The 17,333-nt window shown below is 37.0% G+C and overlaps 1 protein-coding gene across 1 annotated transcript in view; it reads right to left on the reverse strand.

Moving 5' to 3' along the window:
• LOC102483267 (centrosomal protein of 83 kDa) overlaps window positions 1–17,333 on the reverse strand; it is an 84,101-nt gene that overhangs the window by 6,498 nt on the left and 60,270 nt on the right. Inside the window, exons 6-7 of the mRNA XM_027774340.1 lie at window positions 8,492–8,743; window positions 5,719–5,850 (exon numbers count right to left, since the gene is read on the reverse strand). Coding sequence (XP_027630141.1) covers window positions 5,719–5,850; window positions 8,492–8,743 — 384 coding nt within the window. The remainder of the gene's footprint in view (window positions 1–5,718; window positions 5,851–8,491; window positions 8,744–17,333) is intronic.

The following is a 17,333-nucleotide window of genomic DNA, read 5'->3' on the forward strand; positions in this document are numbered from 1 at the left end:
AGGCTTTATTCCAGGAATGCAAGGTTGGTTCAACATATGCAAACCCATAAATGTAATACACCATATTAACAGGAAGAAAGATAAAAACCATATGGTCATATCAATTGATGCAGAGAAAATATTTGATAAGACACAACATTGCTTCATGATCAAGACTTTCAGCAAAATAGGCATAGAAGGGTCATTTCTCAACACAATAAAAGCTATATATGAAAAACCCATAGTGAATATCATCCTCAATGGAGAAAAGCTGAAAGCTTTCCCACTACAAATGGGTATAAGACAAAGATGCCCACTTTCTCCATTCCTTTTCAATATAGTAGTGGAAGTCCTCGCCAAGCCAATCAGAAAAGAGGAAAAAATAAAAGTCATGCAAATAGGAAAAAAAAAGAGGTGAAACTCTCTATTCGTAGATGATATGATTGAATATATAGAAGATCCAGTGGTTTCCATGAAAAAATTTCTGGAAGTAATACACGAGTACAGTTAAGTTGCAGGATATAAAATCAATATACAGATATTTATAGCATTTCTATATATGAACAATAAAGTTATTCCATTTACCATAGCCACAAAAAGTATAAGATACTTAGGGATAAAACTACCATATAATCCAGCAATCCCACGCCTTGGTATCTACCCAAAGTACAGAGGAATACTTAATCGGAAATGTGCTTGCACATAGCTGTTTATTACTACATTATTCACAATTGCTAACTCATAGAAACAACCCAAATGCCTACAAACAGATGAATGGATAGAAAAACTGTGGCACATATACTCAATGGAATACTATTTAGCCATAAAAAAAAACCTTGGCTTTTGACAGAAAGTGGATGAATATGGAAGATTTACTGCTGAGTGAAGCAAGCCAGGCTATGAAGGAGAGGCATTGCATGTCCCCACTTAATATATACCGAGTGTCCGCACTCTGTGATTGAAACTAATTGACTAAAGCATATAGAAACATAGTTAATAGATGTAAATACCAGATATATTGAGTGTGAAGGAGGAGGGTCTGAGGAAGGACAATTAGAAGAGAAATAAGGAGGCGAAGCATTAATGGCACAAAGAAATGTGGTATTATCTGTTGAAGATATTTTGTAGTTGTATCAACTGTACTAGGGAGAAATGCTCACCTGTTGAAATATCCATCTTGTAAGCCAAATAATAATGTGATTGAATGTATTACAAATAAAATAAATAATTCCTTTCTTAAAAAATGTATAAAATTTCAAGAAATTCATGGTCTCCTGAAGGTCCTCTAAGGCTGAGCCATTCTATTCTTCACAAAATATTTTTCATGTAGATTCTGGCAATTACATTATAAATTTGTTTTATACTCTGACATAGCAAGAGGAAATATTCAGAGATTTACATCATGCTTTTGTCACAGCAAGTATTTGAAGATTACTACTAACAAAGCTTTTAATGAATGTCAAAAATGGCAATACAAGGCATTTCACAGGGGTTCAGAATCTATTAAAGTACACATAACCACAAAAAAAATACCAGAAAACAACATATATGAGCAAGAAAAAGAAAAATAGTTGAAAAAGCATGCATTACTCAAGAAGCTCCAGATTCAACTGCCAAAAAGACAGTACTTTAAATTTCTGATTAATGTCAAAGTTCTGAGATGGTAGGATTCCATTAACTTAGCTAATACGAATAACTATGGGATGGCTCCTTTAAAACTATTTTTCATTGGAGTTCTAAAGATCAAAAAAATCTCATGAGGTAACTAGAAGAATTTACCTCATTGAATGTGAAATACCATTAAGGTAATCATTTTCTGGCCACCTTTTAATCTGACATCAAGAGTCATACTGACATAACTTACTTCTAAAACCTAACAAACGTTTATAAATTTGAATAACTTACACAAACATGTCCCAGGTGTTCCTTTGCATTGCAAACAACCATTTGCTAGAACTGCAAAATGTTGATGAAAATTTCAAGTTGCAGGGACCAGCAGTTAGTGTAATGGCTATGTCGCTGGACTCCCACGTAGTCGACCGTGATTCGCGTCCCGGACCCGGTGGCTTAAAACTCACGCTGGGCGCGTGTGCGTGTGTGCCCAAGATCCCAAGAGGAGAATGGAGAAGAGATTGTGGCGTGGCCATCCCCCCTGGGGGGTGATTTCTCGCTTTCTATCTCTCTGTCTTTCTGGCGAGCGCACACGCCCTATAGCAAAAACCTCTCCAAAAAAAAAAAAAAATTTTTTTCCAGTTGCATAGAAAACTGAATCATATTTGAAATTATTATTTTAAAATTTATTCTTCCAATAGAGTCTTTTTACACACAAGGGTTGAGATGTAACTTGGTTTGTCTAAAGTTGAAGGATGGTCTTTATTACTCCATTTTTATGCAAGATAATGCAAGTATGCCCTTAAAAAAGACAGGCAAGCACAAGGAAATAAATAATACTATATTAAATTCTTCTTTCAGCACAGCTTCAACACTAAAAGGAAAGAGCAAGACAGAAGGGGAGGGGGTGTCCTCAAAAAAATTCATGGAAAACACACATACAATGGAAAAACTGTACATACATTTCAAAAATCAATTCATATTTTAGTTCCACTTTCCCCTAAATTTTTGAAAGTCCCCTAGTATATACACAGGAAAAACAACAGTAAGAAATCAGGGTCAGCACACAGGTGAGCCAGAGCACTCACATAAAACATGCTACAAAAGTACCTGGCGATTGCCCAACCCCCAAAAGAAGTCAGAGCAGAAGCCCAGTATATCCCATGTCCTGTTGCTACATCTATGGTTGTAGTTATTCCAATACTCTAGTCTGGCTACTTAGGTCCAGAAAAATGTGCTGTAAAAACTGAGTGCTCAGTATTACATGACAAAACAAAATAATTTATACCCAAATTGGAAGAAAAGTATGAGATGACTCCCATACTCTGAATTTGCTTCCTTGTGTTTTATATCTGTGTGTGTGTACTATATCCTTGTAGGCATTCAATATGTGTCTGTTGAATGTATAAACACTCTACTTAGGTTAATCAGAAGCAATCAAATTTATTTATTTTCTAGTAGGCTAAAAGGGTTCTTAGAGATTAGCTTAAACAATACTTCATTTCACCTACAAACTAGCTCTCAATGATATAAAGGAACTTATCTAAAGTTACAGATATAATTATTGATACAGTCAGGAACAGAATTAGTCAAAAGGCTCAAAGTTCTGTATTCTTTATGTTAAATTATTGTCTTATTTAAGGGTATCACTTGTATAACCATTACTATTATCATCTTCATCACTGATCACTATTTATTGTGTCAAATTCTATCTTTAATCCTCACAAAAATCTAGTAACAGAGATACTACCCCCATTTAAAAGTTAAGCAAATCAGGGGCCAGCAGATGTAATAATGGTTACGTCACTGAATTCCCACATAGTCGACCGCAGTCCAAATCCCAAACCCGGTGACTTAAAACACATGCCGGGTGTGTGTGCATGCATGCCCAAGATCCTGAGAAAAGAATGGAGAAGAAGAGACTGGCTGGCCATCCTCCTTGGGGGTGGGGTGGGGAAGGTGATTTCTCGCTTTCTGTCTCTCTGGCCATCACAAGTGCCCTATAGCAAAAATCTCTAAAAAAAAAAAAAAAAAAAACAGTTAAGCAAACCAGAAGTCACATAGGTGGTGAGTTAGGTGAATGAGCCAAGATACAAAACTATTCACCTGATTCAAAGCCCACAAATTTCTCCACTGTACTTTATTACCTGCTGTAAGATGATAGTTTCTAATTTTTAAATATATATGAATTTCAGCCTATATAATAGAAACTAAATTTTTTTTGTCTTGTTTTTAAGAGAGATTTTTTACTATAGAGCATGTGCACTCACCAGAGAGAGAAACAGAAAGCAAGAAATTACCCCCTGGGGGGTATGGCCATGCCACAGTCTCATGTTCATTCTCCTCTTGGGATTTTGGGCACACTTGCACATATGCCTGGCATGAGTTTTAAGCCAGTGCGTCCAGGACTCAAACTGCGGTCAACTACAAGGGAGTCCCAGTGACGTAAACATTACACCATCTGCTGGTCCCAAAACTAAAATATTTCAACAATTAAAAATCTAAGTATCCAGTGGCCAGCAGCTGGCATGGTGTTTAAGGTGCTGGACTCCCACATGGCCATTAATGGTTCAAGTTCCAAACCTGGTGACTTGAAAATCATGCCAGGCGTGTGTGTGTGTGTGCATGCTCAGAATCCTGAGATGAAAATGAAGAAGGAATTGTGGCATGACTATCCCCCCTGGGGAGTGGGGGTGATGCTGACATTTCCTCTCTGTCTCTCCCTCGTGAGTACACGCGCCCTACGGCAAAAACCTTAAAAAAATAAAATTGAATTGGGAAGATAATAGGTGTCACAGTGATAATGGCTCTGGATTCCCATGAGTTCGACTGTGGTTCTAGTTTTGGACCTGGTAGCTGGAAATCATACCAGGAGTGTGAACTCAAAATCTCAGGAGGAAAATGCAGAAGGGACTGTGGTGTGGCCATCCCCGCCCAACCCCCCAGGGGGATAATTTCTCACTTTCCCTCTCATTGTCTTTCTCTGTCTCTCTACAGCAAGCACACACACCCTAAGGCAAAAACCTTAGGGGGGGGGGAACTAATTAGTCTAATTTCACTTATTCTTTTGAGCATTAACCATGTCTACTAAAGTAAGTGAGACGCTGACTATAAAAACCACCAGCAGTTAGCGTAATGGCTATGTCGCTGGAGTCCCATGTAGTCGACCGCGGTTCGCATCCTGGACCCGGTGGCTTAAAACTCACACCGGGCTCGTGTGCATGTGTGCCCAAGATCCTAAGAGGAGAATGGAGGAGAAGGGATTGCAGCATGTCCGTGCTCCCTTGGGGGTGATTTCTCGCTTTCTGTCTCTGTCTCTCTCTGTCTGGCGAGCGCACACACCCTATATCAAAAACCTCTCCAAAAAAAAAAAAAAAAAAACCTAATCTGTAAGAACAGAAATTCAAGCAAAAAATTGAGAAACACACCATGGATGGCGATGGCTATGGGAAGTTTCTAGGAGTCAGATCAGACAGAATTCTGAATGGGGAGAGAGCAAAATGACCACTTAGGAAGTTATCATAAAATTTGAGCCTAGCGAGATCATGGCTTGGTTTCAGGTGTCAAAGTGAAAGAGGTAAGATTTACTCAGGTTCTTCATCTATTTGAAACATACAATCATAGGATAAAAAGACTTCAAAATATAGAACTAATGATTGGGTTATTGGAAAAGTCATGATGTATTTTTTTCTATGCAAAAATGTGCCATGACTTTTCCTACAACGTAATATTTAAACAAAATGTCTTTGTCTAAAGGATTAGGTAGAGGGACTGGCAGGTTGCATGGTAGTTAAGACACTGGACTCCCATATGGCTGACTGCAGTTCAAGTCCTAGACCTGGCAGCTTCCTTTCTCACTTTCCCTCTATCTCTCTCTCTCTCTGCTCAAATTTTAAAAATAACAATAATAAATCAAATTAAATAAGATAATTCTTTTTTAAAAAAGGAATTAAGTAGAAACATAAGATGACTTATTTCATTGGTCAATGTATTTATTTATTGGAAAGTAGAATGATAGGATTAACCAGGATTTCAACATAGAAAATTAAACTACTAAAACAAAATTTCTTTATCATTACACAGTAACAAGCATTCTAAAAAATGAAAAAGAAGCATAAGACAACTTACTTTACTGGTCAATGTATTTATTTCTCGTTCAGCTTTATGCAATTTACTGATTAAAACAGTATTTTGTTCACTGTTTGACTGTAGTTCTTTTTCCAAGTGTTCGGCCTGTAGTTTAACTGACTGTTTTTCAGCCTTGTGTTAAAAAAAAAATTTTGTAATTTTTTTTATTGTTATATGATTTATGAATTTTTCATAATTATTTTCACAATTATACCAAACTAAAATAAGCCTTATTTAAAATACCTGTATCATCATATAAAAATTATTCAAAATCTCAACATCAACATATGTCAAAGTAACAAGAGTTTTTTAAAACTCATTGATAGAATTCAAATGAAAGGTATTTGCTCCAATAAACATGCAACAAAGGTATCTAGACATAGCAACAGCTACCAAGAAAATAGACCTCATACACTTTTCTTATGAGAGAAAGTACATAAGGCTTTCACTTGATATCTATTAACTCAATGCTGACATAATTCAAACAAACATTTTTGGGGGTTTCCAGTCCACAGTAAATATAAAAAAGTATATTAGGAGGTACAAGAGAGGGATCATTGCTAGTAGTAAGAAGTGAAAATTGAAAACCTAAATCAATTACAGGTCCATTAAAAAAAGAGAGAGAAAAAGAAGAATTCAAAATTCTTAGTCAATCTGGAGCCCTTTTTAAAAATGAGCAAAAAAAAAAAAAACCTTCACTTCATAACATAATTAAGATTCCTAATAAAGTCTACAAGTTGTCAAGAAAATTCTGGTTGATAATTCTAATACTCTTTAATGAAGTGGGGAAAGTAAAGGCTTTAAAAACATTTCTACTAAAAATAAAATGAAATGTTTAAAATGAAAACATTTTGGCACTGAAAGGATAAGCTTCAGTTTTATAATATTTCATTTCCTACAAATCTTAAATACAAGGAGTTTATTCAACAATTAAGAAAAACATAACCAGGGCCAACCCCATAGCCTACTGCTTAAAGGAGCTGGATCCTACATGGCCACCATGGCTGGAAGCCTGGGTCTGGAGGCTTTAAACATGTGCCAGGCACGTGTATGTGTGTGTCCTCAAAAATCTCAATAGGATGGAGAAATGGAGGAGAAGGGACTGCAGCATGACCACACCCCATGAAGGGTACTTCCTCTCTCCCTCCCTGTCTGGGGGTGAATGTCTCCTCTGGCAATTAAAAAAGAAAGTGTGTGTGTGTGTGTGTGTGTGTGTTTGTGTATACATATATTTATAAATAACAAATGATCAACATATATCATACAAAGGATACTCTCTAGGCACAATAATAGCCAAGAAAGTCGAAAAAGAAAGAAATGCTTGCAGTCACGTGCTTATTTTCATTTCATCTGACAAACGATAAAATTAAATATAGGATCTTCTGAATATGTCACAAATGAACACCCATCTTTTGTCATCATTCAACTTACCCTGAAAATAAGCAACCTTGATGAAGTTTCTCAAAAGGACCATACATTACATTCAAATGTAATCATCCCCTTATTCTGTCACAGTATAAACATACCAAGGAAGGAAAGATAGCATCATAAACTGTCTCACTGAACTGCCTCATGTCTAAGGTCCCATGACACTGACAACTTTAATTCAGGAAACTAGCAAATGTGGACAGAAGTTTCATCTGGAAAATAAAAAAAGGTGACTTCTACTCTTTAAAACATTTAAGTGAACTTTTTGGACCAGCTTGCTAATGGGAGAGGGGAGGGAAATCACCATTTTATATCTGGATATTGGATATTCTTTCTTTAATTGTGATAGCGTGCACATGTATTAGAGAGAGATGCACACTCTTCACAGGCTCTGGCCACAGTGCAATCCCCTTTGTCCAGTCCTCCAACCCATCAGATCTTAGACACTCATGCATGCACCTGGTATGTTTGAGACTGACCAGGCTGGGAATTTGAGCCACAGGCACCATTTGGGATCTGGCTTCTCCTGAAGAGTACATTGCCATTATGCTACAAAGTCAGCTATGGACACTAGATTTTTAACTACAAACTAGGTAACCACTAATTTCACCCCAGCCCAAATCATTTCACAACTATTCTGAAGGGGAAGAAAAAAAATAAAAATAAAACACTTTAAACTGCACAAAACCCACAACTGACCCAGTATATTTGGTACATGTTTAGCACTAAGACCTAGGGGAAGGAGAAAGCATATGTGATTAAGATGGAAGCCATGAATTTTCATGAGGTAATACCTCCAGGAATACCAGGCTGGCTTTGCCAATGCTTATCTTTTTCTATTGAAATAATTCAGGAAAATAATTCAGTAAAGGCTTGCATGCATTAGTAGCTAAGCTGAATTTTATCGTGCTGGCAAGAAGCTGTCATAAAATATATTGGTAAACCTCTGTTCAAATAGGACTTTGAATTTTACGACCTTAAGTCCCAGTTTAAAAGATATATTATCTGGGAAGAAATTATTTTTTTCTGGTTTGAGGTAACTTTAGTCTTCAGAAACTCAATTAAAAAAAAAATTGCATTTTCTATCCTATGGCATCATAAGAGTTAAATCATCTCATATTGGACTCCCAAAGAATAAATATTCTTTGTAAATGTAGTATAGCATAGCTATTGCTTATGAATCAATAGCGTTCTTCTTTACAAAAAGAATACACACTCTTGGGATTCCACAAATGCGTCAGCATTAGACTTGTGAGCATACGTTTATGCTCTAGAAATCAAAGGCTTGTCAACTATACTTTTAAAAAGTATGCCATACTCTACCGGGAAGCAATTAAAACCTTACCTCCAGGGATCTCATCGTAGCCTGCATCTCAGCCAACTGCCGCACCTGTATTCTTTGGACATTTTCTACCTGAGCACCAGAATTCTCTTTTTCAGCTCTTAATTCTGCTACTTCGGCCTCTAAACCTTTTAATTTCTGACACAAATGGACTTTTTCTCGCATAAGTTGCTCCACTCGTTTGCTGTCTCTTGTGGGATCAACACTAAGCATCTGATTATGTAGTTCTTCTTTATCTTTCTCCAGTCTTGCAACCTGATAATAATTTGAAAGAAAGTGTACAAGCTTTAAATTACTGAATTTTCAGTCATGGACATGCTTTACAAGTCGGTAAATTAAAACTAAAAATTGCACAATATGTAAGCTCAGGTGGTGAGATGAAATAAAAAAGGAAAAATCTAAAATGTCACGTTCTTCATTCTGTACTCAGCAAGACTCAAATATGAGGGCAAAGACTTTGTCCTTTTTCCATTTCCCCATGGTGTGTGGCACAAGGACTTAATCAGTTGCTGACTGAAATTCGAAATTATAAATAATATCCTATAAACATAATTATTTAAAACATATCAAGTATTTTTAAACTCATCAGAAGATTATAGGGGTTCATGTAAGACCAATATGCTGGCTACCGCTAAACTTTCTTCAGATGACAGTAATTCTTGGGCTACGTCTATACAAATAAAGTTACCTATTTCAAGGCAACTTAATTCACACAAAAGCCGTTTGTCTGTGTAAATAAATACAAATGTGATTGATAAGTGTTTTTAAATGATGGTGGGGAGTTTATTAAAGTCTTAGTTGTAATGATGGCTTAGTTATCGGATCCAAGAGAGAACGGAAAACCATTACTCCGGGGAAGGTGTTAAAATCACTGGGAAATCTGTAGAGAGGAGACCAATAATCTTCTCATTTATGCCAAGTATCACTGCAGGACTCCACAGGCCTCCAAATCAGTGGGTTTCAAACTGAGGCACTTCAGAGGCTCCTTGTCTCCAAGGATTAGGGGGCTAAGTAGCTCCTTGTCTCCAAGGATTAGGGGGCTAAGTAATCGGAGCAGAACTCACTGCTTCGCTTTCCCTATCTCCCCAGCTACATATTTCCAACCACCATCATCATGACCAAATCTGCTGTCAACCACCAGCTCCTCTCTTTGGTCTCTTTTCATATATTGGATTTCTTCATATGAGTCAACTTAAGTAAAGGACCATTTGTAGCCAGGATGAACTTCTAAGGCTCACTCACTCTAAGCCAAAAGGACCCTAAAGGAATGCTCTGTAACCTCAATAAAAATGGCCCATGAGATAACTGCTCACAGAGCTATTAATGCATCTGAGAAGTGTGAAACTTCACTCCAAGGCAGGATCCATTTCCTCATCTATGAAACAGGAGATTAAAATGGAGGCACCCTGAGATTCTTTTCAGTCTAACATGTAGTGACTTCAATCTGCTTTTGGACATGCTGAGTTAAAGTCAATAAAATATAGGAAGAGCTATCCAGTCATCAAATTTTATTTCCAGAAAATAAATCTATCACTGAAGGCCTCTGCAGTATTCAGGGATAAGCCCTCAAAAGTTCTATTAATTAGTGTCTCTCTCCCCTGTTTTTTCCTCCTATACTTCCCATATCACCATTATTCTTAGGTTTGGTCTTTGACTACCCTTTATTTCCTCCTTTTTCTCTCTCACCTAGCTATATGATTTCGTACAATTCAGTTTCACTCTGGCCTCAGTTAAACGAATGGCTTGAGCTGGATGATCTTTAAGATACTAATATTTAGCCTTTGCATGAAGTAATGCAAATACTATTTTAATGTGCTAGGTTAGCAGTGTAGCAGCTCACCTAGGTCAGGAGTTAACGTGTAACTTAGGTTTAAGCAATGGTATCCTTTACCTAGTATTTGCAAAATCAATAGTAACACTAATTCTTCTTGTAGTACTAATTTTACACACAGGGTCATGCAGCTATGTTCTTGATCAGCATATTTCTTATATTATTGGAGACTAGTTTTGGGAAGCATCTGTGTGATAGCTAAAAACATGGGAATAGATGATAACTAGTTAAAAGCAGTCAGGATTAGAGTCCATGCTTACAAATCTGCAAGCAGAGCTATAAGATTACTCCTACCAAATCCTCAATGATCAATTTCTCTATTCATTTATTCATTTCTACAACTATTTACTGAGTACTTACTATGTATCTTGCACAGTTTAGGGACGTATACAACTTAGCAGAACAGCACACACATACAGAACCTCGACTGTCAAGGAGCTTATACTCAATCACTGCCTTGACACCACTTTTGTCCCATTCATCTGAGTACAGATCAGATAAATGGAGCCTCAAGCTCTTTCCTTTTCCTCCACTCCCAGTAAGATTTGCATGCCTTCTTCCTTGATGTGTTCAACTATTTATGCTTTCTATTCTTCCTCTAAATTTCCAAAGGAGTTTGTTTGAATTTCTCTTCTATGACATGTCCACCTCTGCCTACACTGTCTCTACATTTACTTTATTCTCTTGTAGAATATAAACTTACTTTTCATAAAGTTCTTGAAATAAAGAAAAGGAAACTGATCAGGAACCTGGAAGAGTAGTAGATTTCCTTTTCTTTTTTTCTTTCTTTCTTTCTTTATTTTTTTTTTTTGAGAAGTTTTTGCTATAGGGTGCATGCACTCGTCAGAAAGACATAGAGAGAGACAGAGAAACAGAAAGCAAGAAATCACCCCCCAGGGGGGATGGCCACGCCACAATCCCTTCTCCTCCATTCTCCTCTCGGGATCTTGGGCACGCATGCACACGCACCGGGCATGAATTTAAGCCACCAGGTATGGGACTTGAACCGCAGTTGACTACATGGGAGTTCAGCGACATAGCCATTACGCTAACTGCTGGTCCCTAGATTTCCTTTTCAAAGAATGAAACAGCACCATTCCAATTCACCAAAGCACACAAAGGAAAATCACTGATAATACAACTAATTGTTCCATCCATCTTTTATATTGTATTACCTTTATGATGCAGCATAGAGAAATGGGTAAGAGAATAGGCTCTGGAAACAAACTGCCTGCATTTCTTTTTTCTTTCAATATTTCTAAGATACTGCTCTAGCAATATACTTTCTTCTGGCTTGAAGCCTATTGCCATTCTTTGTTCTTCTGTACAAAATGGTTTCTATTTTCTTTCTTTCTAATTGCCAAAAGGCAAGTAAGCTCACCTGACAGAGAAAGAGAGGGTGGAGGGGGTACACACAAAGAAAGCATCCCCTCCAATGCTCCTTTATTTCTCTACCATGTAAGGATTTTGGGTGAACATGCACATGTGACACCTGAAGGGTTTTTAAGCCACCAGGTCCAGGATTTGAACCACAGTTAGCCCTCTGGGATTTGGCTTCCTTACCCACTAGGCCCAGAATGGTTCTTGACTTCTTTTTAAATTAGATTTTTAAAAACTGTTCAGATAACCGTGGGTTTGAATGCAACGTTTTGTAAATAAATAAATAAACAAACAAATAAATAAATAAATAACAGTGAGGGTTGCTATGTACCCTTGTTCCAGTTTCCCTCAATGGTAACATCCCTCTTGCATTTTTAAGAAGATACTGTACTAAAGTGGTCTTATCTCTTTTTTAAACTAAATTTGTTGGTCAAAATATTCTTTTGGGAAGTGTTTAAGTTATAAATTGAATTTCCTTCATAGTTATGGGCCTATTCAAATTACTTATTCATATTAGGTGAATTATGGTAGTCTGTGCCTTGATCCATTTTATGTAAATTCTCAAATTTATCTGGATAAAGTTATCATGAGATTATCTTATTACCCTTTCAATTCCTGCAAGGCCATGAGTGATATTCCATTTCATTCCTGATATAAGTGATTTGTATCTTGCTTTTTGGTCAGTCTTGCCAGAAGTTTGTCAATTTTATTAATCTTTTCAGTTATCCAAATATTTGTTTCACTGTTTTTCTCTATTTTTTTTTCTGCTTTCAATTTCATTGATTTCTGCTCTTAATTTTATTATTTCTATCCTATTGGCTTTGTTTTTATTTTGATAATCTTTTTGGTTCTTGAGATAGAAACTCAAAATTAATTTGATGATATATTTCCTCTCTTTTTTGGAGGTTTTGCTACAGGGCATGTGTGCTCACCAGAAAGACAGAGACAGAGAGACAGAAAGCAGGAAATCACCCCCCATGGGGGATGGCCATGCCGCAATCCCTTCTCCTCCATTCTCCTCTTGGGATCTTGGGCACATGTGCACACACATCTGGCATGAGTTTAAGCCACCTGGTCCAGGACTCAGACTACAGTTGACTACATGGGAGTCCAGCGACATAGCCATTATGCCAACTGCTGGTCCCAAGTTTCCTCTTTTCTATTGCATGTGTTTAGTACTATAAACTTTCCTCTTAGGATTGCTTTAGTTGTGTTGTAAAAATTTTGATATGTTGCACTTCTGTTTTACTTGAGTCAATGTATTTTTTCAAATGTAGTCCCATTGAAATGTTTTTTTTCACTCAATTTTCCTCTTGACTAAAATTATGTAGTGTTTCATTTCATTTCTTTCTCTAGTGTTTGAAGATTTGTCTGTTACTCTTTTGTTAATTTCTAATTTGATTCTTTGTGGTCAGAGAACTCATCCTGCATGATTTCATTTTGTTGTGATTTCTTTTATAACCCAGTACATGCTCTCAGGTATGTTCAGTGAGCTTTTTTTTTTTTTTGGAGAGGTTTTCCACTATAGGGCGTGTGCACTCGCCAGACAGACAGAGAGAGACAGAGAGACAGAAAGTGAGAAATCACCCCCCAGGGGGGATGGCCACACCGCAATCCCTTCTCCTCCATTCTCCTCTTGGGATCTTGGGCACGCACGCACACGCACCGGTGTGAGTTTTAAGCCACCGGGTCCAGGATGTGAACCGCAGTCGACTACATGGGAGTCCAGCGACATAGCCATTACGCTAACTGCTGATCCTAGTGAGCATTTTTTTAAAATGTGTTTGAGTGCTCTTGTTGGGTATGGTGTTTTATAAATGTTTATTAGATCCTGTTAGTTGATGGTGTTGTTGAGTTCATCTCTATCCTTGCTAATTTTCTGTTGTTGGGGGTGTGGGGATATGAAGTCACCAACCATAAATGTAGATTTGTCTATTTCTCTTTTTAGTTCTATCGATTCTTGCTTCACATGTTTTGCAGCTCTGTTCAGTATACATATATTTAGTATTATGTCTTCTTTGAGGATTGATCATGTTTGTTATCATATAATCTCTCTCTCTCCAGACACACACACATACGGAATGTATTTTCCTTTGCTCTGAAGTCTATCTGGTATTAACATAACTACTTCTGTTTTTATTAATGACTACATAATATTTTTCTATCCATATACACACTACCTACATTATTATATATTTGGAGTTCCTAGTACACAGCATATAATTGAGTTTTTAAATCTACTCTGCAAAATCACTGTCTTTCAATGCACGTATTTAGACCATTTACATTTATTATGATTATTGTTATTCTAAATCTGTCATTTTTTTCCTGTTTCTTCTGGTTTTGGAGCTTTTTCCCTGTTTTTCCTGTAGATTACCCAAATATATTCTAGAATTCCATTTATCAATAATGTCTTGAATGGCTTTCCTTATATACAAATAACTTAGCATAGTCAATTAGTTTTATTTTACCAGTTTGTCTGATTTGTAAAACTTTTACCCTCTCTTACAAATCCTTTCCCTTCTGTCATTTGTACTACAATTGACTGAATTATGTCCCCTATACACATTTAGAACCATATCAGAGCTGCAATGTAATTTTTACTGCTTCCAGAAAACAAAATTTAGAAAATCCATGACACAAAGCTATAATGTATAAGCCAACAGTTTTGCTTATTGTGTTCTTTTATCCTTCCTAATATTTTTAGTTTCCTTCTTTTTCTGTTTAGATAACTTATCTCTCTTATTTTTGAATTATTTAGATTTATTAATTATTATTATTATTTAATTTGCCACAGAGCATGTACATTCACCAGGGAGAGGCTGAGAGAGGAAGACCATACATGCACACAAGCCACCAGGTTCAGAACTCCAACTGCAGTCAGCCAGGTAGGAGTCTAACACCTCAGCCAACACACCACCTGCTGGTCCCTAGACAACTTCTTTTAAATGTTCTTTTAGATAATAGTCCTAAATCACTAGGCCATGCGACTGGCCCAAAACTGGAAATTTTAGAAATGAATAGCACAATGACTGAAAGAAAAGTTCAATCGATTGGCTCAAAAGCAGAATGGGAGGGATAGAGGAAGATATCAATGAATTAAATTCTTAGTTTTCTTCCATTTAGGAATATCTTGATTTCTTCTTCATTCCTGAAGGATATTTTTGCTGAATAAAAGACCGTAGGTTGTCAGTTTTTTTCTTACAGCACTTGATAATGTTGTACTCACATCTTTCTGGCCTTTACAGTTTCTAATGAGAAATCTGCTAGTTGTCTATTGTTCCTTGATAGATAAGAAATAATTTCTCTTGCTTTCTTCAAAATTTTTATGTAGTTTTTTTTGGTTTTTTTTTTTTTTTACTATGGTATCTCTTGCGTTGGATATCTTTGAATTTATCCTGTTGAGGGTTTGTTCAGCTTCTTGAATTTGTATGTTTGTACCTTTACCAAATTTAGAAAGTTCTCAGCTAATACTTTGTCAAGTATCCTTTTATCCCTGCCCTCTTTCTCCTTTTATGGACAGAAATCTTAGATCTTTTGTTATGTCCCACTAATCACTGAGAAATCTATTTGTTTCTTACAATTCCAAAATTATTTTGGAAATCTATTTTGTCTACTTTGTTCAGATTGGATAATTTCTAATGCTATCCATCTTCAAGTAAATTTACGCTGAGTAAATCGAATGAAGTTCTCTTCTTTCAGTTATTGCATTCTTCAGTTTAAAATTTCACTTTTGGGACAGCCCAATGGCCTAGGGGTTAAGGGAGCCAAATCCTACATGGTCAACCATATCATCTGAAATCCTGGCCCTGGTGGCTTCCAAAACACACTGTGTGTGTGTGTGTGTGTGTGTGTGTGTTGTGTGTGTGTGTGTGTGTGCGCAAATCATAACAGGAAAAAGAAGGAATTGCATCATGACCCTGCTCCATTAGGGGGGTATTTTTTTCCTTCTCTGTCTCTTCATCTCATTCTCTGTCTCTCAGGTGCATGCACTTTCTGGCAATTTTTTTAAAAGGTAAATTTTCCAATTTGTTGATCTTCATACTTTCTATTTCTTGTTTGAGTCTATCTTCTTATTTAGTTTAACTGCATAATTGCTCACTAGAGCATTCTTGCCAAAAATTTTGTCAGATAATTTTGTTATCTCTGTCATCTCAGTGTTGACATCTATCAGTGGTATCTTTTACATTGTTTTAGGTCTTCCTGGTTCTTAAAGTAACAAGTAGTTTTCTATCTAAACTTTGACATTTTTAGAATGAGAAGACTCTGGATCTTATATCAAGTTTTCATTTTAGCTGGATTTTTTAATAATATCACTATGGCAAAAGAAGGGTAGCATTGTCACCTAATTCCTGTCAGGTGGCAGTGGTAGTTCAGATCCCCAACTCCATTTCTATTGCCACCCAATGTGGGATGACTACTCATAACACCCATGCTAAACAGGGGGAAGAGTTCTGGCTCCCCATGAGCTCTTCGCTGACACCTCGCTGGAACAATGGGTAGGAGTGATTTGTTTCCACTCCTCATGAGGCCTCCACTGACACCACAGGCCTGGGCAATGATAACAGTCCTGCCCATACTAGGCCTCCTTTGACATAACTCAAGTAGGGAAGAGGTAGGGACCCTCACTATTGCCAATTGAGGGTGTAAGACTGTGTTAGACACCATGGAAAAGGACAAGAGTCCTTGCAATTGTCCAGATGATGTCTTTATCTGGCTTTCATGTAAGAATAATGCTGGCTCCAGAGAAAGAGTTAGGAGGTATTCTCTTTGATTCTATCTTCTAGAAGAGATTTAGACAATTGGTACAAATTCCTCCCTGGATGACTGGTATAATCTACCAGTGAACCTCATCCATGATGTCCAGTCATTTTTTACTGGATGCCAAACACTATAAATTTTCTTTTCTTGCTTTTATAGTGTTAGGAAAACTAGAACTACCCTCAGTCTGTGGCTAATTTGGCCCTACACTGAGGTGAAATTCTTCTCTGTCTTCTACTCAATGTGTAATGTACTAAAGTATCTTTTTAATTTGGCCAGTGGAAATATAAATTTTGCCTGGTCCCATCTGAGTTCCAGGAACTGTCCCATATGAATTGTTTTCTTTCTCTGTCCTTGTATAGTTTTCTCATACACATGCACTAAACATTATTCAACTAAAAACACAGAGTTATCCTTTGTAGAACTCTAAGGTCTCCAACACTCTGTCCTTCAAATGCTTGTTGCCTTGACCACCCAAATTCTGAACTCTTAACTCTTTAATTCAGAAATATTGGGGCCTACTTTGGATTTTTCCCTCTCTGTAATGTGGCCAGAAACCTCCTCCAGAACATAAACTGGGGATTCATAGACCTCACCTTACTTGTTTTACCTCTTTCAGGAGTCAGTGCCTTGTGTCGCCTGTTTTTCAATGTCTGAAACCATCATTTCCTACAATTTGTCTTTTTATTTAGACCCTTAAAGTAATAAGTCCATGCCTGGCAATGTGAGCTGGATCCTACATGAATGACTGCACAGAGTCCTGGAAATGGCAGCTTGAAAAACATGCCAGGCATGTGTGTATGTGTGTGTACAAAATCCTGAAAGGATGAAGAAATGGAGACAATATTGTGGTATGACCATCCTCATAGAGGG

The sequence above is a fragment of the Tupaia chinensis genome, unplaced genomic scaffold (genome assembly GCF_000334495.1).
Source record: "Tupaia chinensis unplaced genomic scaffold, TupChi_1.0 Scaffold000423_1, whole genome shotgun sequence".
Classification (NCBI taxonomy): Eukaryota; Metazoa; Chordata; class Mammalia; order Scandentia; family Tupaiidae; genus Tupaia; species Tupaia belangeri.